The sequence below is a fragment of the Panulirus ornatus genome, chromosome 43 (assembly GCF_036320965.1).
Source record: "Panulirus ornatus isolate Po-2019 chromosome 43, ASM3632096v1, whole genome shotgun sequence".
Taxonomy (NCBI): domain Eukaryota; kingdom Metazoa; phylum Arthropoda; class Malacostraca; order Decapoda; family Palinuridae; genus Panulirus; species Panulirus ornatus.
Genome location: NC_092266.1, coordinates 7,039,491 through 7,067,032, shown reverse-complemented (window position 1 = coordinate 7,067,032; position 27,542 = coordinate 7,039,491). Strand labels below are relative to the sequence as shown.

The following is a 27,542-nucleotide window of genomic DNA, read 5'->3' as shown; positions in this document are numbered from 1 at the left end:
GGAATAACAGAGTGTAAAGGAAAGTTTTGCATTCCATCTTTATCAAAAAGTCTTTTAATGAATGGTGTCATATTATTTTGTTAGACCTGTCTTATTTTGTACTCAAGTAATAGTCGACTAGATATATATTTATTTTTATTTATTTATTTATTTTGCTTTGTCGCTGTCTCATGCGTTAGCGAGGTAGCTCAAGGAAACAGATGAGAGAATGGCCCAACCCACCCATGTACACATGTATATACATACACGTCCACACACGCAAATATACATACCCATACATCTCAACATATACATAAATATACACACACAGACATATACATATATACACATGTACATAATTCATACTGTCTGGCTTTATTCATTCCCATCACCACCCTGCCATACATGAAATAACAATCCCCTCCCCCCTCATGTGCGCGAGGTAGTGCTAGGAAGACAATGAAGGCCCCATTCGTTCACTCAGTCTCTAGCTGTCATGTAATAATGCACCGAAACCACAGCTCCCTTTCCACATCCAGGCCCCACAGAACTTTCCATGGTTTACCCCAGATGCTTCACATGCCCTGGTTCAATCCATTGACAGCACGTTGATCCCGATATACCACATCATTCCAATTCCCTCTATTCCTTGCACGCCTTTCACCCTCCTGCATGTTCAGGCCCCGATCACTCAAAATCTTTTTCACTCCATCTTTCCACCTCCAATTTGGTCTCCCATTTCTCCTCGTTCCCTCCACCTCTGACACATATATCCTCTTGGTCAATCTTTCCTCACTCATTCTCTCCATGTGACCAAACTTTTTCAAAACACCCTCTTCTGCTCTATCAACCACACATTTTTTATTACCACACATCTCTCTTACCCTATTATTTCTTACTCGATCAAACCACCTCACACCACATATTGTCCTCAAACATCTCATTTCCAGCACATCCACCCTCCTGCGCCCACACCTCGCAACCATACAACATAGTTGGAACCACTATTCCTTCAAACATGCCCATTTTTGCTTTCCGAGATAACGTTCTCAACTTCCACACATTCTTCAAGGCTCCCAGTATTTTCGCCCCCTCCCCCACCCTATGATTCACTCCCACTTCCATGGTTCCATCCGCTGCCAAATCCACTCCCAGATATCTAAAACACTTCACTTCCGCTGGTTTTTCTCCATTCAAACGTACCTCCCAATTGACTCGACCCTCAACCCTACTGTACCTAATAACCTTGCTCTTATTCACATTTACTCTCAACTTTCTTCTTTCACACACTTTACCAAACTCAGTCACCAGCTTCTGCAGTTTCTCACATGAATCAGCCACCAGCGCTGTATCATCAGCAAACAACTGACTCACTTCCTAAGCTCTCTCATCCACAACAGACTGCATACTTGCCCCTCTTTCCAAAACTCTTGCATTCACCTCCTTAGCAACCCCATCCATAAACAAATTAAACAACCATGGAGACATCACACACCCCTGCCGCAAACCTACATTCACTGGGAACCAATCACTTTCTTCTCTTCCTACACGTACACATGCCTTACATCCTTGATAAAAACTTTTCACTGCTTCTAATAACTTGCCCCCCACACCATATATTCTTAATACCTTTCAAAGAGCATCTCTATCAACTTTATCATATGCCTTCTCCAGATCCATAAATGCTACATACAAATCCATTTGCTTTTCTAAGTATTTCTCACATACATTCTTCAAAGCAAACACCTGATCCACACATCCTCTACCACTTATGAAACCACACTGCTCTTCCCCAATCTGATGCTCTGTACATGCCTTCACCCTCTCAATCAATCCCCTCCCATATAATTTCCCAGGAATACTTAACAAACTTATACCTCTGTAATTTGAACACTCACCTTTATCCCCTTTGCCTTTGTACAATGGTACTATGCAAGCATTCTGCCAATCCTCAGGCACCTCACCATGAATCATACATACATTAAATAACCTTACCAACCTGTCAACAATACAGTCACCCCCTTTTTTAATAAATTCCACTGCAATACCATCCAAACCCGCTGCCTTGCCGGCTTTCATCTTCCGCAAAGCTTTTACTACCTCTTCTCTGTTTACCCAATAATTTTCCTTAACCCTCTCACTTTGCACACCACCTTGACCAAAACACCCTATACCTGCCTCTCTATCATCAAGCACATTTAACAAACCTTTAAAATACTCACTCAATCTCCTTCTCACATCTCCACTACTTGTTATCACCTCCCCATTAACCCCCTTCACTGAAGTTCCCATTTGTTCCCTTGTCTTACGCACTTTATTTACCTCCTTCCAAAATATCTTTTTGTTCTCCCTAAAATTTAATGATACTCTCTCACCCCAACTCTCATTTGCCCTCTTTTTCACCTCTTGCACCTTTCTCTTGACCTCCTGCCTCTTTCTTTTATACATCTGCCACTCATTTGCATTATTTCCCTGGAAAAATCGTCCAAATGCCTCTCTCTTCTCTTTCACTAATAATCTTACTTCTCCATCCCACCACTCACTACCCTTTCTAATATGCCCACCTCTCATGCTTCTCATGCCACAAGCATCTTTTGCGCAAGCCATCATTGATTTCCTAAATACAACCCATTCCTCCCCCACTCCCCTTACGTCCTTTGTTCTCACCTTTTTCCATTCTGTGCTCAGTCTCTCCTGGTACTTCCTCACACAAGTCTCCTTCCCAAGCTCACTTACTCTCACCACTCTTTTCACCCCAAGATTCTCTCTTCTTTTCTGAAAACCTCTACAAATCTTCACCTTCGCCTCCACAAGATAATGATCAGACATCCCTCCAGTTGCACCTCTCAGCACATTAACATCCAAAAGTCTTTCTTTCGCGTGCCTATCAATTAACACGTAATCCAATAATGCTCTCTGGCCATCTCTCCTACTTACGTATGTATACTTATGTATATCTCTCTTTTTAAACCAGGTATTCCCAATCACCAGTCCTTTTTCAGGACATAAATCTACAAGCTCTTCACCATTTCCATTTACAACACTGAACACCCCATGTACACCAATTATTCCCTCAACTGCCACATTACTCACCATTGCATTCAAATCACCCATCACTATAACCTGGTCTCGTGCATCAAAACTACTAACACACTCACTCAGCTGCTCCCAAAACACATGCCTCTCATGATCTTTCTTCTCATGCCCAGGTGCATATGCACCAATAATCACCCATTTCTCTCCATCAACTTTCAGTTTTACCCATATCAATCTAGAGTTTACATTCTTACTCTCTATCACATACTCCCACCACTCCTGTTTCAGGAGTAGTGCTACTCCTTCCCTTGCTCTTGTCCTCTCACTAACCCCTGACTTTTCTCCCAAGACATTCCCAAACCACTCTTCCCCTTTACCCTTGAGCTTCATTTCACTCAGAGCCAAAACATCACGGTTCCCTTCCTCAAACATACTACCTATCTCTCCTTTTTTCTCATCTTGGTTACAACCACACACATTTAGACACCCCAATCTGAGCCTTGGAGGAGGATGAGCACTCTCCACATGACTCCTTCTTCTGTTTCTCCTTTTAGAAAATTAAAATACAAGGAGGGGAAGGTTTCCAGCCCCCCGCTGCCATCCCCTTTAGTTGCCTTCTACGACACGTTAGGAATGCGTGGGAAGTATTCTTTCTCCCCTATCCCCAGGGATGATACATATATACATATATATGTACATATACATACCTATACATTTCAACATATACATACATTTACATACAAAGACATATACATATATACACAACACATGAACATACTCATACTTGCTGCCCACATCCATTCCCGTCGCCACCCCGCCACTCATGAAATGGCACCCCCTTCCCCGTGCACGTGCATGAGGTAGCGCTAGGAAAACACAACAAAGGCCACATTTGTTCACACTCAGTCTCCAGCTGTCGTGTGCAGTGCACCAAAACCACAGCTCCCCATCCACCTTCAGGCCCCACGGACCATTCCATGGTTTATATATCTGTCAAGATAATTCAAGATAACTGGGTAACACCTGCCTTCTGCTAGCCTGTATGATTAAGGCTGAGGACCCTATTCCTGCAAAATACAATCCCACAGAAGGTGCATGCCTGTATTCTCATAATCCATCTCATGGACATGGGTACGAGCTCATGATAGTTAAGAAGTATTATATAATGTATCAAAAAAAATCAATTATATAACAGAGTTAGCAGAAAGTTGATTCTCTCATGCATAATACTTCTTAATTCCATTACAAACAGTATATCTGTGGATCATCTTGTGCTTAAAAAAGATGTCTACAAGGAATAAACCCTTTTCAACACAGACATCCACAAGATAACTTCTATTCTCATTTATTTCAGGCACTCCCCATTTCATTACATCCCACCTTCGTATTCAAAACACCCATTACAACCGCCTTTCTCTTTTGAAAACCATTTGTACTGGCATTTAAATTTCTCCACAAACGCTTCATTTCATTCTTACCTCACACAAGTGCATGTCCGCATACCTATGCATACTTCACAATTCCAGTCTTTCCTTCTACCCACATTATTCTTGACCCTTTCCTTCCATACTTTTTAACACCCTCATTTACTCTCAGTGATAGCACAATTGCACATTTGTCTTTCCCTCTTCCCTGATAATTTTGATTTATTCCTGTCCATACCACTCCTCCTTCCACACTGTCCCACAACTTGGATTCATCATTTCCATTTTCCCTCAATACACCTTGCCCAAGGATATGGGTTTGTCCAATCCCTAACACATCCAAACTGTAATTCAATTCTCCATGAGCCTCCTCTTTTCGCTTTCCGCAGTCATCCCAGTAACATTCAAAGCCATCGCCCTGAATCACTCGTCCCTTTTGTTCTCAGACATGACTGGTGGACTCCATTGCCACTCCTTAGCCTTTAGTGCCTCACACTTGACAGGCCACTGGCAAAGGACAACTCCAGCACAGTGTTTCCCTGATGCAGTAGGGCTGTCAGATTGTCCAAAAACTAAACTTCAGCACACCTCAAGTGTATATTAAAGAAAAATAAACTATTGCCTTGATGGAGTCTGGCAATGCCTCCTCCTACTGTTCCACCCTTAAGGGTATAATAGTAAGGTCACCATGAGAATTTGGCATGATACTTGGATTCTTTAGAAAACTAGAGTATTCCCTTGAGGTACTGAAATTCAACTTTTCCCTGCAATCAAGCCCCTTCTGCAGTAGCCAAGGGAATTAATTGCCGTTGAATAACGTGTGTTTTTCCCTTATGGTCATTATATGTTGGTCATTAGGTGACAAGAGGATACATTGTAGAGATATTGAGGTTTTACCACCAAGATGTGATCATTGATAGGAATACATTTGGACAATAACTCCCGCCATGACTGTTTATATCATTGTAAGCAAGAAAGATCCCTTATGTTGACAGTTCTAGGGGAAACATGAAATTATAAAGAAATCATGAATTCATTTCCACTCAGATGCAAGCATATTACATGGTCCCTTCCAAACAAGGTGGCTAGACTTCTACTCCAGGGCTGCCTTAAGCAGTCCATGAACCCTACCAAGGGAATGTAATGAATCATTGTCAAACAACTAAACTTGCCCAGTCGGAAACAGTTGTTAACAGGACAACAGTGGCCCATCATCATCCAATACTGCAAGAGAACTTGTAATTTGTGTGTGTACCATTAATTGAAAAGGTGGAATGAGTAAGAATATCTCCAAGAATGATACAGACCAGGCACACTGAGAAAGATTAGTGTTGATTAGTAAAAGTTTAGTGGGTGAGAAGGTGTTGAAAGTGAGCAAGCTTGGAAAAGAGGTTTGTGTGAAGAGATACCAGGAGATACTAAGTGCAGAATGGTGAAACATGAGAGCATATGAAGCCAAGGAAATAAGGAAGAGGTGATACAGTATTAGGGGCACGTTGTTTACATGCACTCATTTGACTGCTGCTTCCCACAGTTTTAATGTGGAATTTGGCCACTCGAGGACTGGCTGTCATGAAACCTTTTTCTTCCATCTAACAGCAAGGCTATGGAATTCTTTTCCTTCTTCAATCTTTTCCTCTTCATACAACCTTTCTTCCTTTAAGAGTTAGGTTTACAGATACCTGTATGACCCTGATTAACATCTTTCTTTTCCTTTTACTTTTTTCTTATGCCCACAATGGCCTTAATTGAGGTATCTTTTGCCCATGCCATGTTGTCACCATAAAATATAAAAGTGTATGGTTTGTGGAATTTTGGAGGTGAACAGACAAGAAAGAATACGGAGTGGCAGGATGAGGAAGTTAAGTTGCTTGAGAAAGAGAAGTGTATGGACATTACTTGCAAGGAAGGAGTGCAAGTTATTAGGAGATGTACAAGAAAAATGGCCGGGGGTCAAAATTGAAGGCAAATGAACTTTCAAGTGAGTATGTCTCGGTAAATCTCAAAAGAATAAGAAAATTTTTTGGAATTTGATAGTGAAAAAACAAGAGTTTTTGCTTATGGCAACATGCAGAAAGGAGATGAAGAGTAGATGGAGTTTTGAAGAACTCTTGACTGTATTTGATGATAGGGTGGAAGATGTAGGATGTTTTGGATGTGAAAATGTTCGAACTGAGAGATGCATAGTAAGTGATTTTGTTAAAAGAAAAGAGGTTATGAAAGCCTTGTGTAAGACAAAGTGCAGCAAAGCAGCAGTGGATGGGATTGAAGTTGAATTTCTTAAGAAATGGAACAGTTGTGTTGCTGATCAGCTAGTAAGGCTATTCAGAGTATGGGTCATGTTAATGAATCTATGGGTTGGTGGAATGCCTGTATAGTGCTGTTTTTACCAACCTATATCTCTCCAGAGAAGAGGTAGTGAAAGCTTTGCGGAAGATGAAAGCAGGCAAGGCAGCAGGTTTGGATGGTATTGCAGTGGAATTTATTAAAAAAGGGGGTGACTGTATTGTTGACTGGTTGGTAAGGTTATTTAATGTATGTATGACTCATGGTGAGGTGCCTGAGGATTGGCGGAATGCGTGCATAGTGCCATTGTACAAAGGCAAAGTGGATAAGAGTGAGTGCTCAAATTACAGAGGTATAAGTTTGTTGAGTATTCCTGGTAAATTATATGGGAGGGTATTGATTGAGAGGGTGAAGGCATGTACAGAGCATCAGATTGGGGAAGAGCAGTGTGGTTTCAGAAGTGGTAGAGGATGTGTGGATCAGGTGTTTGCTTTGAAGAATGTATGTGAGAAATACTTAGAAAAGCAAATGGATTTGTATGTAGCATTTATGGATCTGGAGAAGGCATATGATAGAGTTGATAGAGATGCTCTGTGGAAGGTATTAAGAATATATGGTGTGGGAGGAAAGTTGTTAGAAGCAGTGAAAAGTTTTTATCGAGGATGTAAGGCATGTGTACGTGTAGGAAGAGAGGAAAGTGATTGGTTCTCAGTGAATGTAGGTTTGCGGCAGGGGTGTGTGATGTCTCCATGGTTGTTTAATTTGTTTATGGATGGGGTTGTTAGGGAGGTAAATGCAAGAGTTTTGGAAAGAGGGGCAAGTATGAAGTCTGTTGGGGATGAGAGAGCTTGGGAAGTGAGTCAGTTGTTGTTCGCTGATGATACAGCGCTGGTGGCTGATTCATGTGAGAAACTGCAGAAGCTGGTGACTGAGTTTGGAAAAGTGTGTGGAAGAAGAAAGTTAAGAGTAAATGTGAATAAGAGCAAGGTTATTAGGTACAGTAGGGTTGAGGGTCAAGTCAATTGGGAGGTGAGTTTGAATGGAGAAAAACTGGAGAAAGTGAAGTGTTTTAGATATCTGGGAGTGGATCTGGCAGCGGATGGAACCATGGAAGCGGAAGTGGATCATAGGGTGGGGGAGGGGGCGAAAATCCTGGGGGCCTTGAAGAATGTGTGGAAGTCGAGAACATTATCTCGGAAAGCAAAAATGGGTATGTTTGAAGGAATAGTGGTTCCAACAATGTTGTATGGTTGCGAGGCGTGGGCTATGGACAGAGTTGTGCGCAGGAGGATGGATGTGCTGGAAATGAGATGTTTGAGGACAATGTGTGGTGTGAGGTGGTTTGATCGAATGAGTAACGTAAGGGTAAGAGAGATGTGTGGAAATAAAAAGAGCGTGGTTGAGAGAGCAGAAGAGGGTGTTTTGAAGTGGTTTGGGCACATGGAGAGGATGAGTGAGGAAAGATTGACCAAGAGGATATATGTGTCGGAGGTGGAGGGAACAAGGAGAAGAGGGAGACCAAATTGGAGGTGGAAAGATGGAGTGAAAAAGATTTTATGTGATCGGGGCCTGAGCATGCAGGAGGGTGAAAGGAGGGCAAGGAATAGAGTGAATTGGAGCGATGTGGTATACCGGGGTTGACGTGCTGTCAGTGGATTGAAGCAGGGCATGTGAAGCGTCTGGGGTAAACCATGGAAAGCTGTGTAGGTATGTATATTTGCGTGTGTGGACGTATGTATATACATGTGTATGGGGGGGGGGGGTTGGGCCATTTCTTTCGTCTGTTTCCTTGCGCTACCTCGCAAACGCGGGAGACAGCGATAAAGTATAATAATAATAAAAATATCTCTCCAGTGTTCAACAAAAGGGCTTTAGCAACAGGGATGCTGATTGGAACCATGAAAAACAAACTTTTTTTCCTCTTTCCTTGATTAATCTCAGGAGGGAGGTATTTCTAACATTCTGTTTTTCAGGATTTAGTAACTTATGTAGCCCCAACATGAGAAACATTTTTTGGGGGATAGAAACAACTTCAGCTGCACATTTCCCTTTGGCTAATAAATCGTTTACTTGACTACCTCAGTCTGGAGTTAGGACCCTAACACCAAGAACTGGGTTTTAGAACTCACATGTATGGATTTTCTCAACTTTAATCCAACCTGAATTGGAGAATGTGTAATGGTGACCTGCAGTATGATGAATTTCTACAAAGATGTAGTATCAGTCAAGCTGAAAATATTGTCACTTGTCCTTGAACATTCAAATTCTTCTGAAATTCCAAAGCTCCGTTGTTATTTTTCTTCTAACATTTTTTTGCCTCATAAGAGAGTACCTTTGGGAATTATATTCTGTGGCTATAACATAGCCTGTGTGGACCTACAAAGGCTTTGCATTTTGAGGAGACCTGCTGATCCCCATTGTAACTGAAGTGGGATTTAACAAAGATCCTGGATTAGCTACAGGGGAAATTTCTTGATATATTGTTTCAGTAGCTACTCTTGAAAACTTTCTAATAGTTCGTAGGACTGATGGAAGAATTAGAGATACACTCAGTGTCCAGACCAAAACAATCTCGTTTTCACAGATGAAGGTTTTGGGTTTAGGTAATTCTAAATGCTTGAGGGTTTTGGCAAAACATGAAAAATTGAAAAAGTAAGTTCCAAAATTCCCAGTATTCATGACTTTTTGGAAGAATATCATGCTCTGATCCTAATTTAATTTGACAGTTCATCGAAGTTACTAGAGTCTGTTGATTAAGGAGCCTGTAAACCCTCTCAGCAACGAACGTTCCTTCTTGAATTATGACTGGTTCTGTCGGTTCATCTTGGCTTATATGTATATGTTAGAGCTCTCAATGTCATAAAAGGTGGCTTCTGCTCTGGCCTTTTAGAGGAAGCTTCTCATGAAGGAGATTAACAAAAGGTCTTTGGAATTCCTCAATATTGTTGTTGAATGATTTTACCCCACACATGAAGAAATAGTTTTGTATGGCACCGGACTTGCCATCTTCAAGATGGAGGTTTGCTAATGTGCAATAGGATAATGCTGAGGTAATTTTTTTTTGTGATAGTTTTCTGTTTGTTAAAGTGTTTTTCACTAACGTTCCTCCTATGTTGACTTGCTGTCACAGCTTGTGGGACAAAACAACCCTAGAGAGAAAGTTTCCAGCAAGCAGTTTTAAAGTTTGTTGTTTCCTGCTTACCTTTCCCTCTCTTTCGAAGGTTTTATCTTCACTAATGATAACCATCATGAGGATATTGTGAAAATCATGAGAGAAACCAGTGTGACCAGCAGATAAACTAGCATGATGATGTCATTGCTGAGTGGAGTTTGCTGATTGGTAGGGGAGGCCTAGACAAACTTGAACACCACAGCTACCAAAAGGTGGCTAGCAAGTGGTAAGAGGTATAAACCTCAACAGAAGTTGAGGGTTTAGTATGTTTCTAACCCCTTTAGATTTTTGCAAATCTGATGACACTTATGAGTTATTTTCCCAGAGAAATCTTTTTTTCTTTCTCCAGAATCTATCTTTCTTTACACTAAAGAAAAACCAGACTAAACTTTCAGGAATGTCTTTGATATTCAGATCTATGAGGTGCAACCTATTGTAATGTCTTGATCTACAGTTTAAATATTTGGTGTTACATGTTTATGTGCAAATACTCATCTTGACAAGGAAACAGGTACATCTTCATCATCTGGAGAAATGTATTCCAAAAATTATCGTTTTCTAACTTTGTATTTTAACAATTTTACTATTATGTTTTTGTTAGAATGAATTGTATTCTATAAAAAAAGACAAATTTCAGAAAACTCCAGCGTGGAAATGATGAACTTCAAGAAACTGTAGAGAACCTGGAAGTTCAGGTTGAGCATTTACAGTCCCGTCTACGTTCACAACAGACCTCATCTCTTCCTCTTCGCACGGCAAACTTACTTCAAGACTCTGATGATGACCATGCTCAATTCTAAGGTGAGAAAGAAATTTTCAAGCTTGGCTATATTCTTGGTGTTTAAATAAGATCCTTAGTATGTCCTTAGTAAAGATTTAATTTGTTCAGTATAAACCATTCTATTCAGACTTAATTTCATGTTCAAAAACAGCAGCTTTGTTATTGCAGTGGCTCAGACAACTACTCTCCATTGTAACCAACAGACCAAGTTGTGAAGTGGCTTGGCTTAGTGTCACTGGACATGGTACCAGGTTATTTAATATGCAGGGTGGCGATGGGAATGAATAAAGGCAGACAGTATGAATTATGTACTTGTGTATATATGTATATGTCTGTGTGTGTATATATATGTATATGTTGAGATGTATAGATATGTATATTTGCGTTTGTGGACGTGTATGTATATACATGTGTATGTGGGTGGGTTTGGCCATTCTTTCGTCTGTTTCCTTGCGCTACCTCGCTAACGCGGGAGACAGCGACAAAGCAAAATAGAATAAATAGATAACGTAAAGATACAAGACATGCATCACATGTAACATGCATTAGTGTGTTTTTTCCCTCAAAAAATGTCATTGTTTTGCATGTTGATGTTCCTTTCTCAGAAAAGTGTAAGATGCTGCTTATAGTTTTTTTTATCTTGGTGCAGTGTAATACTTGGCAGTGCTATAGTATATACTTATTAGTTTTACAAAGCAAAATGATTCATCCCTTTCTCTTTGTCTTAGGCAGCTACATTTCACACTCCTTTGAATGGTAAGTTCCATTCTTTTTATATGCATCCTGTATATAGTATTAGGAGTGATGAATGATACATCACAATATCTCTAATATGGAAGCCATGGGGATGAGTAGTTACTGAATTATATATTTTTTCACAGTGTGGTTATCATTATTGCCAAGAGGACCTGATATTGTATTATATGAATTATCATGTGGAGCATTATTTTTCTAGCATAGTCTTCTATCTATGTGTTCCCTGTTTCCCATATCAGTAAGGAAGCATCAAGAACAGATGACATAGTCTTAAAGGAAAATATCCGCTCTTGGCTCCTTCCTCTGTTCCTTCTCTTGGAAAGTAATACTGGATGGAAGGATTCCAGCTACCTGTTCCTGCTCCTCTTAGTTGCCTTCTACAACATTCTGGAAATATTTATTTATTTATTCATTTTGCTTTGTCGCTGTCTCTCGCGTTAGCGAGGTAGCGCAAGGAAACAGACGAAAGAATGGCCCAACCCACCCACATACACATGTATATATATACACGTCCACACACGCAAATATACATACCTATACATCTCAATGTACACATATATATACACACACAGACATATACATATATACATATGTACGTAATTCATACTGTCTGCCCTCTATTCATTCCCATCGCCACCTCGCCATACATGGAATAACAACCCCCTTCCCCCTCATGTGTGCGAAGTAGCGCTAGGAAAAGACAACAAAGGCCCCATTCGTTCACACTCAGTCTCTAGCTGTCATGTAATAATGCACCGAAACCACAGCTCCCTTTCCACATCCAGGCCCAACAGAACTTTCCATGGTTAACCCCAGATGCTTCACATGCCCTGGTTCAATCCATTGACAGCACGTCGACCCCGGTATACCACATCGCTCCAATTCACTCTATTCCTTGCCTGCCTTTCACCCTCCTGCATGTTCAGGCCCTGATCACTTAAAATCTTTTTCACTCCATCTTACCACCTCCAATTTAGTCTCCCACTTCTCCTCGTTCCCTCCACCTCTGACACATATATCCTCTTGGTCAATCTTTCCTCACTCATTCTCTCCATGTGCCCAAACCATTTCAAAACACCCTTTTCTGCTCTCTCAACCGCGCTCTTTTTATTTCCACATATCTCTCTTACCCTTACATTACTTACTCGATCAAACCACCTCACACCACATATTGTCCTCAAACATCTCATTTCCAGCACATCCACCCTCCTGCGCACAACTCTATCCATAGCCCACGCCTCGCAACCATACAACATTGTTGGAACCACTATTCCTTCAAACATACCCATTTTTGCTTTCCGAGATAATGTTCTTGACTTCCACACATTCTTCAAGGCTCCCAGGATTTTCGCCCCCTCCCCCACCCTATGATTCCGCTTCCGTGGTTCCATCCGCTGCCAGATCCACTCCCAGTTATCTAAAACACTTTACTTCCTCCAGTTTTTCTCCATTCAAACTTACCTCCCAATTGACTTGACCCTCAACCCTACTGTACTTAATAACCTTGCTCTTATTTACATTTACTCTTAACTTTCTTCTTTCACACACTTTACCAAACTCAGTCACCAGCTTCTGCAGTTTCTCACATGAATCAGCCACCAGCGCTGTATCATCAGCGAACAACAACTGACTCACTTTACAACCTCTCTCATCCCCAACAGACTTCATACTTGCCCCTCTTTCCAAAACTCTTGCATTCACCTCCCTAACAAAGCCATCCATAAACAAATTAACAACCATGGAGACATCACACACCCCTGCCGCAAACCTATATTCACCAAGAACCAATCACATGCTTTTGCTACTCTATAGAAGGATTTCACACCATCCAATAGATGTTCCCTACCCCATATAACTTTAACACATCCCATAAAGCATTCCATTCAACTCTGTGATACATTTTCTCCATAGCAGTAAAAGTTCCATACAGATTCTTATCTTTTGTTAGATACTTTCCCATAGTCATTTTCACCACAAAAATCTGGTCCACACCCCTAAGCCCGTTTGGTCCTCCCTTTTCTGCAGTCACTCACTTCCATCACTCTGTCAATCAACATTCTTGCATCAACTTTTCCTGGAATACTTAACACACTTATTCCCCTATATTTGCTACATATATACTTAGCACCTTTTCCTTTGAATAAAGGAACAATAATGGCTTTCACAAAATCCTCAGGCACAACTTTCTGCTTCCATGCTAAATTATATATCAATTGCATCCAGTCTAGCACACTTTTTCTTTCATCCTTCATAGTTTCAGCCATAATCCCATCCACTCCAGGTGCCTTTCCTACCTTCAACCTCATTACTGCCCTTTTTCCTCTCTTCATGTAATAGGCCACTACACTTGTATCCTTTTCCTTCCATCCTCCATACCCATGCATGTAACAACTGCTGCCTCCCCTTTTCCCACATTCATCAGTTCTTCAAAATACTCTTTCCATCTTCCTCTAAGTAAAAATGTAGAAAATGTATGTTCAGTCCTCTGTTCTTAACATTTCCTTACTAATGCAGGAAATGGCAGATATGTATGAAAAAAGATAAGAGAGTAAGGGGTGACTTTATCACAATTTTCAAGTCTAAACAGTTTGTTGATGTCAACAGTGAACTATTGTATGGAAGATGCAAAACCAGAGCAGCCATAGGTCATATCAAGAAAATAAGGAAGAAACATGCAAGAAAAGAAATTAAGAAGTACCTGTATTTTATTAGTTGTAGATAAAAGGACAATTGTAAGTGTTGATAGTATACAAAAGTTTAGAATATTGTTTGATAGAGAAAGTTCAAGAGATGAGTTCCAAGAGTATAAAACTCCCTCTTCATGCTGTACAAACTTTTTAAGTTGCATTTTTCTCCTTCAAACATGGTCCTACTACTGCCAACCATGTATTGTACAGCAAGTGAACTGAAAGTTTAAATGATGTGCATTTTAGTCATTTTATAGTGAAAGATGTTGAGAATGGAGAATGTAGACTTACTTGATATTAACAGTTAACATAATGTGTAAAGTGAGAAAATAAGAAACGTATATGATTGTAGAAACCCGTGCTTCATACTGTATCCACATAAGACCTTGTCTGCCTCCCTATGCATGTTCAGAGGCAATGTCATACATACATTTTTGTACTTTGTCATCTGTCTTTTGGCCATGATTACCATCTGCAGACATCTGGGCATAGAATTGTTAAGGTTCCTGAATTATTCTAAGTCCATGTTTTAGGCTCTTAGAGTTCTTGATATCCTGAATTAGGCAAGGTGCTAACAAAGCATTGCTGGAAGTAGCCACTGATTGTGTGTTCTAAGCTCCCAGTGTGCCTAGAAATATCATAGGTACCCACGTTTTCTTGCTTCCAGGTGAGAATTCAGGCTTTTTCCTCCTTAAAAAGGTAAGAGCCAACCTCCTTAAAACACAGATAGAAGAAATATAGTGCTCAGAAATGAAATTCCCAAAAAATGATGTGGCAACCAGTAAGAATAAAGAATACCCCACCCTCAAGATAGCCTGAGGCACACAGAGGTTGGTTGCTGATGCTCACTGGTGGACACTGTAGTTTAAGTATTTGTAAAGAACTACAAAGGATGTATGCATTTGGTCTTCCCAATTAGATAGGAATGAGGTTAAAAGTGATAGTGTGATAAGTAGATTTTATTGCCATTCTTTATGTTTATGTACTTATGTATATGTAATTATGGTGTTTCAGGAACCTATGGTGAATGAGCTTCGTGTTGACGTTTAAGGACTATATGCCCCATTGCACCCAAAAAGCCTTAACCAAATGGTGTAATCAGCTCGGAACAGTGGTAAGAATTTTGCATAATGGAGCCTTTCCACTGAGGATTGTAATATTTGGAAGATAATGCATAAGTGTGCACTGCTGAGATGATATTGCCAAATTTGGTTTTCTCTTTATACATTTATACTGAAATCTTGAATTGTTTTTTTATATTTTCCAAACAAACATGACAGAAGGTAATGCTTGTTATAAACCTTCTTTTGAATGGTATCAAAATGAACTATAAAGAATATAAGTAATGATTTACTGGTCTCAAGTTTAATGGATATATATATATATTTTTTTTTTTGCTTTGTCGCTGTCTCCCGCGTTTGCGAAGTAGCGCAAGGAAACAGACGAAAGAAATGGCCCAACCCACCCCCATACACATGTATATACATACACGTCCACACACGCAATATACATACCCATACATCTCAATGTACACATATATATACACACTCAGACATATACATATATACACATGCACACAATTCACACTGTCTGCCTTTATTTATTCTCATCGCCACCTCGCCACACATGGAATAACATCGCCCTCCCCCCTCATGTGTGCGAGGTAGCGCTAGGAAAAGACAACAAAGGCCCCATTTGTTCACACTCAGTCTCTAGCTGTCATGCAATAATGCCTGAAAACACAGCTCCCTTTCCACATCCAGGCCCCACTGAACTTTCCATGGTTTACCCCAGACGCCTCACATGCCCTGGTTCAATCCACTGACAGCACGTCGACCCCGGTATACCACATTGATCCAATTTACTCTATTCCTTGCCCGCCTTTCACCCTCCGGTATGTTCAGGCCCCGATCACTCAAAATCTTTTTCACTCCATCTTTCCACCTCCAATTTGGTCTCCCACTTCTCCTCGTTCCCTCCACCTCCAATACATATATCCTCTTGGTCAATCTTTCCTCACTCATTCTCTCCTTGTGCCCAAACCATTTCAAAACACCCTCTTCTGCTCTCTCAACCACGCTCTTCTTATTTCCACACATCTCTCTTACCTTTACATTACTTACTCGATCAAACCACCTCACACCACATATTGTCCTCAAACATCTGATTTCCAGCACATCCACCCTCCTGTGCACTACTCTATCCATAGCCCACGTCTCGCAACCATACAACATTGTTGGAGCCACTATTCCTTCAAACATAGCCATTTTTGCTTTCCGAGATAATGTTCTCGACTTCCACACATTCTTCAAGGCTCCCAGGATTTTCGCCCCCTCCCCCACCCTATGATTCACTTCCACTTCCATGGTTCTATCCTCTGCCAGATCCACTCCCAGATATCTAAAACACTTTACTTCCTCCAGTTTTTCTCCATTCAAACTTACCTCCCAATTGACTTGACCCTCAACCCTACTGTACCTAATAACCTTGCTCTTATTCACATTTACTCTTAACTTTCTTCTTTCACATGCTTTACAAACTCAGTCACCAGCTTCTGCAGTTTCTCACATGAATCAGCCACCAGCGCTTATCATCAGCGAACAACAACTGACTCACTTCCCAAGCTCTCTCATCCACAACAGACTGCATAATTGCCCCTCTTTCCAAAACTCTTGCATTTCTATATATACGTATGTACATATTCTTACTTGCCTTCATCCATTCCTGTTGCTACCCTGTCCCACGGGAAACAGCATCATTACCCCCTTCTTCATCAAGGTAGCTCCAGGAAAACCAACAATAAAGGCCACATTTGTTCACATCTAGTCTCTAGCTGTCATGTATGATGCACCAGAACCATCTAGGCCCCACAGACCTTTCCCCAGACGTTTCACATGCCCAAGTTCAGTCCATTGACAGCACGTCAACCCCAGTATACCACATCATTCCAGTTCACTCCTTTTTCTTGCACACCTCAGCTTCTTGTATGTTCAGGCCCCCCTACTCCATCCCTCCACCCCAAACCCAGTCTTCCACCTCTCCCTGCTCCCCCCATCTCTGACACACACATCCTCCCGGGTACCCATTTTATTGACCAACACCTAGGGGTGGATGAACAGCTGGGTTGACTGTAAGCTGACTGTTGTCACCAGGAGTTGAACCTATGCACTCAATCCTAGGCAGCCCATGAATGTATCACAGTCGGAAACGTTAAGCGCTACACCACAGGAGTCCAGTTTTTCTCTATTCAAACTCACATCCCAACCCTAATAAACCTAATAACCTGCTTATTTTCACATTCACTCTCAACTTTCTCCTTTCACACACACTTCTGAACCCAGTCACCAACTTCTGCAGTTTGTAACTCGAATTCTTCAAGGTGCTGCATCATCAGCAAACAACAATCAAGTCACTTCCCAGGCCCTATCATTATCATCCCTCACACACTGCATATTTGCCCCTCTTTCCAAGAAGTGCGCGTTTATCTTCCTCGTCACCCCAGCCATAAGTAAATTAAATAACTATGGTGACATCACATACCATTGCCGCGGACCGACCTTCATTTGGAACCATTCATTCTCCTCTCTTCCTTTTCATACACAAGCCTTACAACCTTGGTAAAATCAGTTTGGTTCCAGCAGCTTTCCTCCCTCATCGTATACTCTTAAAATCTTCAACAAAGCTTCTTTATGAAAGTGTTTCAAGGATCTGATGAAGATTTGAAGGTTAGAGAAATAAAGAGCTCTGAAGTACCTAGATACATGGACCAATTAAATCCTAACAAATCCAACTGCCCAGATAACTTAGCTTCAAGATTTTTAAAGGAGGTCAGGAGACAGCTGATATACCCCATAACAAAAATATTCAACAAATCCCTATCAGATGGGCAGGTGCCAGCTGACTGGAAACTAGCAAATGTTACTCCTATATGTTACTACGCACAATTAGCCTTATGTCAGTGTTAGGTAAAATGTTGGAAAAAATATGATAAAATTGTCACATTTCTTGAACACATAAATATATGGGACAACCAACGCAGTTTCCACTATAGAAGAGCCGGCTCAGCTGACGATTTTGGTGGAATTTTTTAATGTTACAAAAATTGGGGTAAGAAAAATTACCGTCTGATGTAGTATATTTAGATTTCCAAAAGGCTTTCGATAAAGTACCTCACAAGAGACTTTTACATAAAATCAAAGCACTTGGAATCGGTGAAGATGTCTGTACATGTATCAGAGACTGGCTTACCAGAAGAAAGCAGTGTGTAGTATTAAACAGCAAAGCCTCAGATTGGCTAGATGTAACGAGTGGTGTGCCACAGGGTCGATCCTAGGCCCAATTCTTTTCATAATATTCATTAATGACCTAGAACTCAGTCTCATATCTAAGATCTCCAAATTTACTGGCAATACCAAACTAGGGGATAGGGCTGTAAACAGGTAGGACTGCGAAATGATTCAGAGATCTTAACTTACTAGCAGAGTGGTCAGACAGATGGCAAATGAAGTTAATGTAGACAAGTGTAAAGTTATGCAATTTTGAGACAAGAATATACGTTACAACTACAAACTATTAGGAACTCTCTAAGTAAAGTAAATGAAGAAAAGGACCTTGGGGTTGACATTAGCAACAATTTGTAATACACTATACAGTGTCAAGCAGCAAGTATAAAAGGTAACCAAATGTCAGGTTTCATAGCCAGGAACATAGATTATAAGACACCAGAAACAATTCTCACACTATATAATTCTCTCATGAGACCACACCTTGAATATTCAGTCCAGTTTTAGCCCCCAAACTATAGAAAAGACAAGGAAAAATTAGAGCAAGTACAAAGACACAGCAAAATTGATCCCATCCTTTAGAAATCTGGCATACGAAGAGAAACTAAAACGATTGGATCTCTTCTCCCTTAAAAAACATAATTTCACGTTAACTTAATCCAAGTGTTCAAAATTCTGAACAAGTTTGATAAAGTAAATCATGAGTACCTTTTCAAAACACAAGAAAATTCAGTTACTAGGACAAATGGAATAAAACTCAAAGCTAAAAGATGTAGTATGGACATGGAAAAATGCTTCTTTTCCTATAAGTGTGTTGAGCGCTGGAATAAGTTACCATCAGATATAGTGAATGCTAAAACTATAAATGACAGTGGTAACAAGGACACTAGAAGGCTAATGTGCTGTAGCAGGAAGTCAGTAAAAGTACTGAGCAGAATTAGATTTTTTTTTGTGAAGTTAATATTTTTTTCAGACAACCCAGTCCTGGGCCAATCAGGCCTCCTGTTGTCTGTCTTTCTCATGTAAACTCATGTAAACCCTTTCATATGCCTTCTTCAGATCCATAAATGCCACATACAGATCCATCTGTTTTTCTAAGTATTTCTCACGTACATTCTTTAAAGCAAACACCTGATCCACACATCCTCTACCACTTCTGAAATTACACTACCCTTCCCCAGTCTGATGTTCAGTACATACCCTCACCCTTTCAGTCAATACCCTCCCATACAACTTACCAGGTATAGTCAACAAACTTATACCTCTCTGTCTGAACACTTACCTTCACAACAGCACTGCACATGCTTTCTGCCAATCCTCATGCACCTCACCTTGATCTATACATACATTGAAGATCCTTACCATATAATCAGTCAACAAAGTCATCCCCTTTCTTAATAGGTTTAACTGTAATACCATCTGCTCCAGCTGCATTGCCACATTTCATTCTACACAAGGCTTTAACTAACTTCTCTCTTCAACAAATCACTCTCCATTACTCTTTCACTTTACAGACTACCCTGACCCAAAACCCTACATCTGCCACTGTATCATCAAACCCATTTAACTCCTTCAAAATACTCACTCCATCTCCTTCTCACTACATCACTACCTGTTATCACCTCCCCTTTTGCTCCTTCACCAATGTTCCCATTTGTTCTTTTGTCTTTTGCACATTATTTTACCTCCTTTCTAAACATCTTTTTATTCTCCCAAAAATTTTCTCTCATTTGCCCTCTTTTCAAGTACTGCCACCTTCCTCTTGACCTCTTGTTGCTGTCTCTCATAAATCCCTCAATCATTTGCACTCCTTCCCTGTAAGTACCACCCAAATGCCTCTCTTTTCTCTTTCATTGGCAACTTTTCTTCATTCACTACTCACTACCCTCTCTCTAATCTGCCTCTCACATGCCACTTGCATTTCTTGCACATGCCAACACTGCTTCCGTAAGTACCTCCCCTTCCTCACCCACTCTTCTTGCTTCATTTACTCCCACCTTTTGCCGCACTACATGCAATATCCTGGTATTTCTTCACACAAATATCTTTTCAAAGCTCATTTACTCTCACCACTCTCTTCTTGCCAACATCGTAAATAAGTAATATAAGTGTAAGAGAGAGGTGTTGTAATGAGAAGGATGTAGTTGAGAGCTGAAAAGGGTCTGCTGAAATGGTTTGAACATGTAGAAAGAATGACTGAGGGAAGGTTGACAAAGAGGATATATGTCAGAATTGTAAGGGACAAGGAGAAGGGGGAGACCATATTGGGTTGGAAGGATGGAGTGAAAAAGATTTTGAATGCTCACGGCCTAAACATGAAGGAGGATGAAAGGCATGCACAGGATAGAGTGAACTGAAGTGATTTGGTACACAGGAGGTCATGTGCTGTTAGTTGACTGAATCAGAGCATGTGAGGAGGCTTTAGGAAAGCATTGAAGGGTCTGTGGGTCCCAGTTGCAGATATGGAGCTGTTGTTTTCATGCAAAGCACATGATAGCTAGAGAATGGATATGAATAATTGCAGCCCTTCTTTGTATGTTCCTTGCACTACCTCACTAATGTGGAAAACAGCAATCAAGTATGAATATATATGTATGTGGGGACTCTCCTTGCTGAAAGTTACACTGTTAATGAAAAGTCACCCTTTGGCAAGACTTTATCATGTGTGGTACAGTCTTGTCAAAGAACTTTCCACTCTGAAGTAGTCTATTAGTTTCCTGTCACTAGAACCTTGGAGCTGCAGGACCTCCTGGAAAGAGTTCCGTGGAAACACCTGTACTCTTTTTTAGAAAGGGGTCCTGGGGTAGTTTTGAATGAAATAACATGAGATATCTAACTATCTATCTATAGCTCACTGGCACCCGTTTCTAATAAAGGGTTGTGGTGTTACCCAGGACCTTCTTTTTGGAGGCTCGTGCAACCCAAGGCTCTTTCCACTAGCAGGGAAATGATTGACTCTTTTGGAGTAAGAAGTTCTTTGAAGAGACTGTACACCCAATTATACAGACTTGCCAAAGGTGACTTTTCACTGGCAGTGTAACCTAATATAAGGTGAATCTGGTAACAACAGTAAGCATATATATATATATATATATATATATATATATATATATATATATATATATATATATATATATAATGATATACTTTCAACCCATTTATGCTTTATGTATTATGAAGTTTAGATATCATATAATGTGAATCACCATGAATAACTAGTGTCCAAAACGTTGTGGCCACACATTCTTATTTTGTTGATGATATTGTTCATAATAGGAGGTAATCATCAAAAATATTTATTTATAGTTGAATTGTAAACTAAGATGTATGACTCATGTTATAAACAGCAACACATTTTAAATACATTTTTCACACTTTGCCCTGAGCAAAGATCGTAATTTTAATAAGCATAATATCAAATGTATTTTTAGTGTTTCTCTTGCGAACAGTTCAGTTGTAATTCTTTTCTGAATGTTGAGTAAGTGTTAATTACTGTCTTCAATGAGACAGTTGCATCTTGGATAGTATATCCAAAGAGGTCTTGTTATCGCAGAAGTTGCAGTCTTGGTTCTCTTAAGCTGCATTTAAACCAATGGCTAATATAACCAATAGTGTATATTCATCATGTGATTTGATAGTTTTGTTCATTTCTTGAATGTTCTTAACTGTGATATTTTTGACTATTGCTATAGTAAATGAAAAGATTGTGCTTGCATACTTGACCTTTAAAAACCATGGAATGTTGTTCTGAATTGATCAAAAATATTTTGAGTAGGGAATGAATGGATTACATACAAGAAGCCTGTACGACAATACTCCAAAGTGTGCACTATACCGAGCTGGTTGTATATTTCAAGTGTCTTTACTGCACCATCCAATATCAGGTAGCCTTTCTCTACCCCTTCAAACTTTCATCCATATTTCTAGTGTCAAATGAAAGTGCATTGTATTTCTGGTACCAATGCCAGTGCTTCCCTCTTATTGTAAATATCCCCTGTGGTTAACCAGTGCTAGTGATAGCATAATACTCAGGACTTGGGGGCTATGAGCTTTTTGCTTCACAACCTATTATTTTGTATATGATTTAGAACTAAGACAAGTTTAAGGATAAAGGTGGAGTGTCAGGAACATTGTAAGTACTTAATAAAAGTGATTCCTGCTGAAATGATCAAGACATTATTTTTTTATGATATTAAACATAGGATTATTTTAAAGGACCTCCATTAAGAAGACTGAAAAGCAGATGATTGGTAAAAAGAATATTTGCTACCCTTGGTAAGGTCTGATGATGCAATAGAAAGTTTTAAAGGTGTGTCGGTATGGATCTCAAATTCTTTTAATATAACTCAAATTTTGTATAGTAATTAATTGAAGTTCATCAAAGGAATAGTACTGTCTTGATAATTTCATTATTATGTATTAAGCATGTTACCACAAACTTCCATTGTATTTTAATATGAGTAAACATCCAAAGTAGGTAATGTTACTTTCACGGGCATTGTAAATTATTTGCCTAATTTTGTTTACAGTATATTTAAAGCAAAATAACAGAGATAATTTATTACTATAGTAGATGAATTGGGAAGATTAACGCTTAAGGGGACTGTCCATCAATTTTTTTTATGAAAAATTTATTTTAGCTCCAGATATGCTATAGTTAAAGCGGTGAGAAAAAGAATTCTGTATGCAGGCTGTATTAGATGATCATTTATTTTAGTTTAAAAATCTAATTCTTTTTCTATTTTTGTGTTTATAATGCAGTGAATGTTGTGTTTACGATATTCACATACACACCCCAAGAATAAATGAAGCTTTTAGAGTAAACAGTCCTCAGGATTTTTGTTTATGAAAAGTGCATATATATTTTTTATTATAATACACAATCACTGTTTCCCATGTCAGCAAGGTAGCACAAGGGAACAGATGAAGAATGCCCCGTCTACTCATACACAATTATCTCTTTATTTATTTATTATACTTGTTCGCTGTCTCCCTTGTTTATGAGGTAGCGCAAGGAAACAGATGAAAAAATGGCCCAATCCCTCCACATATACATTTATATACATAAACTCCCACACACGCACATATACATACCTATACAGTTCAACGTATACATACATATATATACACAGACATATACATATATACGCATGCACACACTCATACTTGCTGTCCCCATCCATTTCTGTTGCCACCCTGCCACACATGAAATAGCACCCCCCCTTCCCACGTGCACGCGTGAGGTAGTGCCAAGAAAAGACAGCAAAGGCCACATTTGTTCACACTCAGTTTCTAGCTGTCATGTGTAATGTACTGAAACCGCAGTTCCATTTCCACATCCAGGCCCCACAAAACATTCCATGGTTTACCCCAGATGCTTCACATGCCCTGGTTCAATCCATTGACAGCACGTCGACCCTGGTAAACCACATCGTTCCAATTCACTCTATTCCTTGGATGTCTTTCACCCTCCTGTATGTTCAGGCCCCGATCACTCAAAATCTTTTTCTCTCCATCCTTCCACCTCCATACACGAACATATACATATTTTCTTTTTTAATATATATACATATTTGCCATTTCCCACATTAGCAAAGTAGCACTTAGAACAGAGGACTGAGCCTTAGAGGGAATATCCTCACTGGGTCCCCTTCTCTGTTCCTTCTTTTGGAAATTAAAAATAGGAGGGGAGGTTTTCTAGTCCCCTGCTCCCTCCCATTTTAGTTGCCTTCTATGACATGCAGGGAATACATGGGAAGTATTCTTTCTTCCGGATCCCCAGGGATAACATATATATTATCCCTGGGGATAGGGGAGAAAGAATACTTCCCATGTATTCCCTGCATGTCGTAAAAGGCGACTAAAAGGGGAGGGAGCGGGGGGCTGGAAATCCTCCCCTCCAGGTTTTACTTTTCCAAAAGAAGGAACAGAAAAGGAGCCAAGTAAGGAGTTTCCCTCTTAGGCTCAGTCCTGTGTTCTTAATGCTACCTCGCTAATGCAGGAAATGGTGAATATGCATGAAAAAAACAAATGTATATATATTATTTATTTATTTTATTTTGCATTGTCGCTGTCTCCCGCGTTAGCAAGGTAGCGCAAGGAAACAGACGGAAAGAATGGCCCAACCCACCCACATACACATGCATATACATACACGTCCACACACGCAAATATACATACCTATACATTTCAACATATACATATATATACATACACAGACATATACATATATATACACATGTACATAATTCATACTGTCTGCCTTGATTCATTCCCATCGCCACCCTGCCACACATGAAATAACAACCCCCTCCCCCTCATGTGCGTGAGGTAGCGCTAGACCCCACAGAACGTTCCATGGTTTACCCCGACACTTCACATGCCCTGGTTCAATCCATTGACAGCACGTCGACCCCAGTATACCACATCGTTCCAATTCACTCTCTCTCTCTCTCTCTCTCTCTCTCTCTCTCTCTCTCTCTCTCTCTCTCTCTCTCTCTATATATATATATATATATATATATTTTTTTTTGCTTTGTCGCTGTCTCCCGCGTTTGCGAGGTAGCGCAAGGAAACAGACGAAAGAAATGGCCCAACCCACCCCCATACACATGTATATACATACACGTCCACACACGCAAATATACATACCTACACAGCTTTCCATGGTTTACCCCAGACGCTTCACATGCCCTGATTCAATCCACTGACAGCACGTCAACCCCGGTATACCACATTGATCCAATTCACTCTATTCCTTGCCCTCCTTTCACCCTCCTGCATGTTCAGGCCCCGATCACACAAAATCTTTTTCACTCCATCTTTCCACCTCCAATTTGGTCTCCCACTTCTCCTCGTTCCCTCCACCTCCGACACATATATCCTCTTGGTCAATCTTTCCTCACTCATTCTCTCCATGTGCCCAAACCATTTCAAAACATGCTCTTCTGCTCTCTCAACCACACTCTTTTTATTTCCACACATCTCTCTTACCCTTACGTTACTTACTCGATCAAACCACCTCACACCACACATTGTCCTCAAACATCTCATTTCCAGCACATCCATCCTCCTGCGCACAACTCTATCCATAGCCCACACCTCGCAACCATACAACATTGTTGGAACCACTATTCTTTCAAACATAGCCATTTTTGCTTTCCGAGATAATGTTCTCGACTTCCACACATTCTTCAAGGCTCCCAGGATTTTCGCCCCCTCCTCCACTCTATGATCCACTTCCGCTTCCATGGTTCCATTCGCTGCCAGATCCACTCCCAGATATCTAAAACACTTTACTTCCTCCAGTTTTCCTCCATTCAAACTTACCTCCCAATTGACTTGACCCTCAACCCTACTGTACCTAATAACCTTGCTCTTATTCACACTTACTCTTAACTTTCTTCTTTCACACACTTTACCAAACTCAGTCACCAGCTTCTGCAGTTTCTCACATGAATCAGCCACCAGCGCTGTATCATCAGCGGACAACAAGTGACTCACTTCCCAAGCTCTCTCATCCACAACAGACTGCATACTTGCCCCTCTTTCCAAAACTCGTGCATTCACCTCCCTAACAACCCCATCCATAAACAAATTAAACAACCATGGAGACATCACACACCCCTGCCGCAAACCAACATTCACTGAGAACCAATCACTTTCCTTTCTTCCTACACGTACACATGCCTTACATCCTCGATAAAAACTTTTCACTGCTTCTAACAACTTGCCTCCCACACCATATATTCTTAATACTTTCCACAGAGCATCTCTATCAACTCTATCATATGCCTTCTCCAGATCCATCAATGCTACATACAAATCCATTTGCTTTTATAAGTATATCTCACATACATTCTTCAAAGCAAACACCTGATCCACACATCCTCTACCACTTCTGAAACCACACTGCTCTTCCCCAATCTGATGCTCTGTACATGCCTTCACCCTCTCAATCAATATCCTCCCATATAATTTCCCGGAATACTCAACAAACTTATACCACTGTAATTTGATCATTCACTTTTGTCCCCTTTGCCTTTGTACAATGGCACTATGCAAGCATTCCCCCAATCCTCAAGCACCTCACCATGAATCATACATACATTAAATAACCTTACCAACCAGTCAACAATACAGTCACCCCCTTTTTTAATGAATTCCACTGCAATACCATCCAAACTTGCTGCCTTGCAAGGAAACAGATGAAAGAATGGCCCAACCCACCCACATACATGTCCACACATGCAAATATACATACCTATACATCTCAATGTATACATATGTATACACACATAGACATATACATATATATACACATGTATACAATTCACACTGTCTGCCCCTACTCACCCCCATCGCCACCCAGCCACACACGGAATAACATCCCCCTCCCCCCCTCGTGCGCGAGGCAGCGCCAGGAGAAGACAACAAAGGCCCCATTCACTCACACTCAGTCTCCAGCTGTCATGCAATAATGCCCGAAACCACAGCTCCCTTTCCACATCCAGGCCCCACAGAACTTTCCATGGTTTACCCCAGACGCTTCACATGCCCTGATTCAATCCATTGACAGCACGTCGACCCCGGTATACCACATCGATCCAATTCACTCTATTCCTTGCCCACCTTTCACCCACCTGCATGTTCAGTCCCCGATCACTCAAAATCTTTTTCACTCCATCTTTCCACCTCCAGTTTGGGGTCTCCCACTTCTCCTCATTCCCTCCACTTCCAACACATATATCCTCTTGGTCAGTCTTTCCTCAATCATTCTCTCCATGTGCCCAAACCATTTCAAAACACCCTCTTCTGCTCTCTCAACCACGCTTTTTTTATTTCGACACATCTCTCTTACACATGTACATATTCATACTTGCTTGACTGTAATGTACATTTCTTCATCCATCACCAAGGATGATGCATCCTGCATCTAAACTCCTATATACATGCTGATATGGGTCAAGCTCAGAGAATAGGACCAGTCTCCTTACTCCTCGTTTGGAAGCCCCATCCTTTTTATGCACAATCCATATAAATTTTCAGTGAAACTAGAGGCATCAGTTGTAGCTATCTTTTTGTTTCATCTCTCATCTTATTTTTTTATCTATGTATGTGTCCTTAAAAGTGAGAAAA

The 27,542-nt window shown here is 40.4% G+C and overlaps 1 protein-coding gene across 5 annotated transcripts in view; it reads left to right on the top strand.

Moving 5' to 3' along the window:
- LOC139762294 (coiled-coil domain-containing protein 102A-like) overlaps nt 1-27,542 on the top strand; it is a 153,845-nt gene that overhangs the window by 105,176 nt on the left and 21,127 nt on the right. For 4 of the 5 annotated variants that reach the window (XM_071686883.1, XM_071686884.1, XM_071686885.1 and 1 more), the window contains 2 exons: nt 10,535-10,698; nt 15,136-22,880. In XM_071686883.1, the coding sequence (XP_071542984.1) occupies nt 10,535-10,697 (163 nt within the window). In that variant the 3' untranslated portion in view covers nt 10,698; nt 15,136-22,880. Of the gene's footprint in view, nt 1-10,534; nt 10,699-15,135; nt 22,881-27,542 lie in introns of those variants that run through there. The other variant, XR_011715685.1, reaches the window with a different exon arrangement.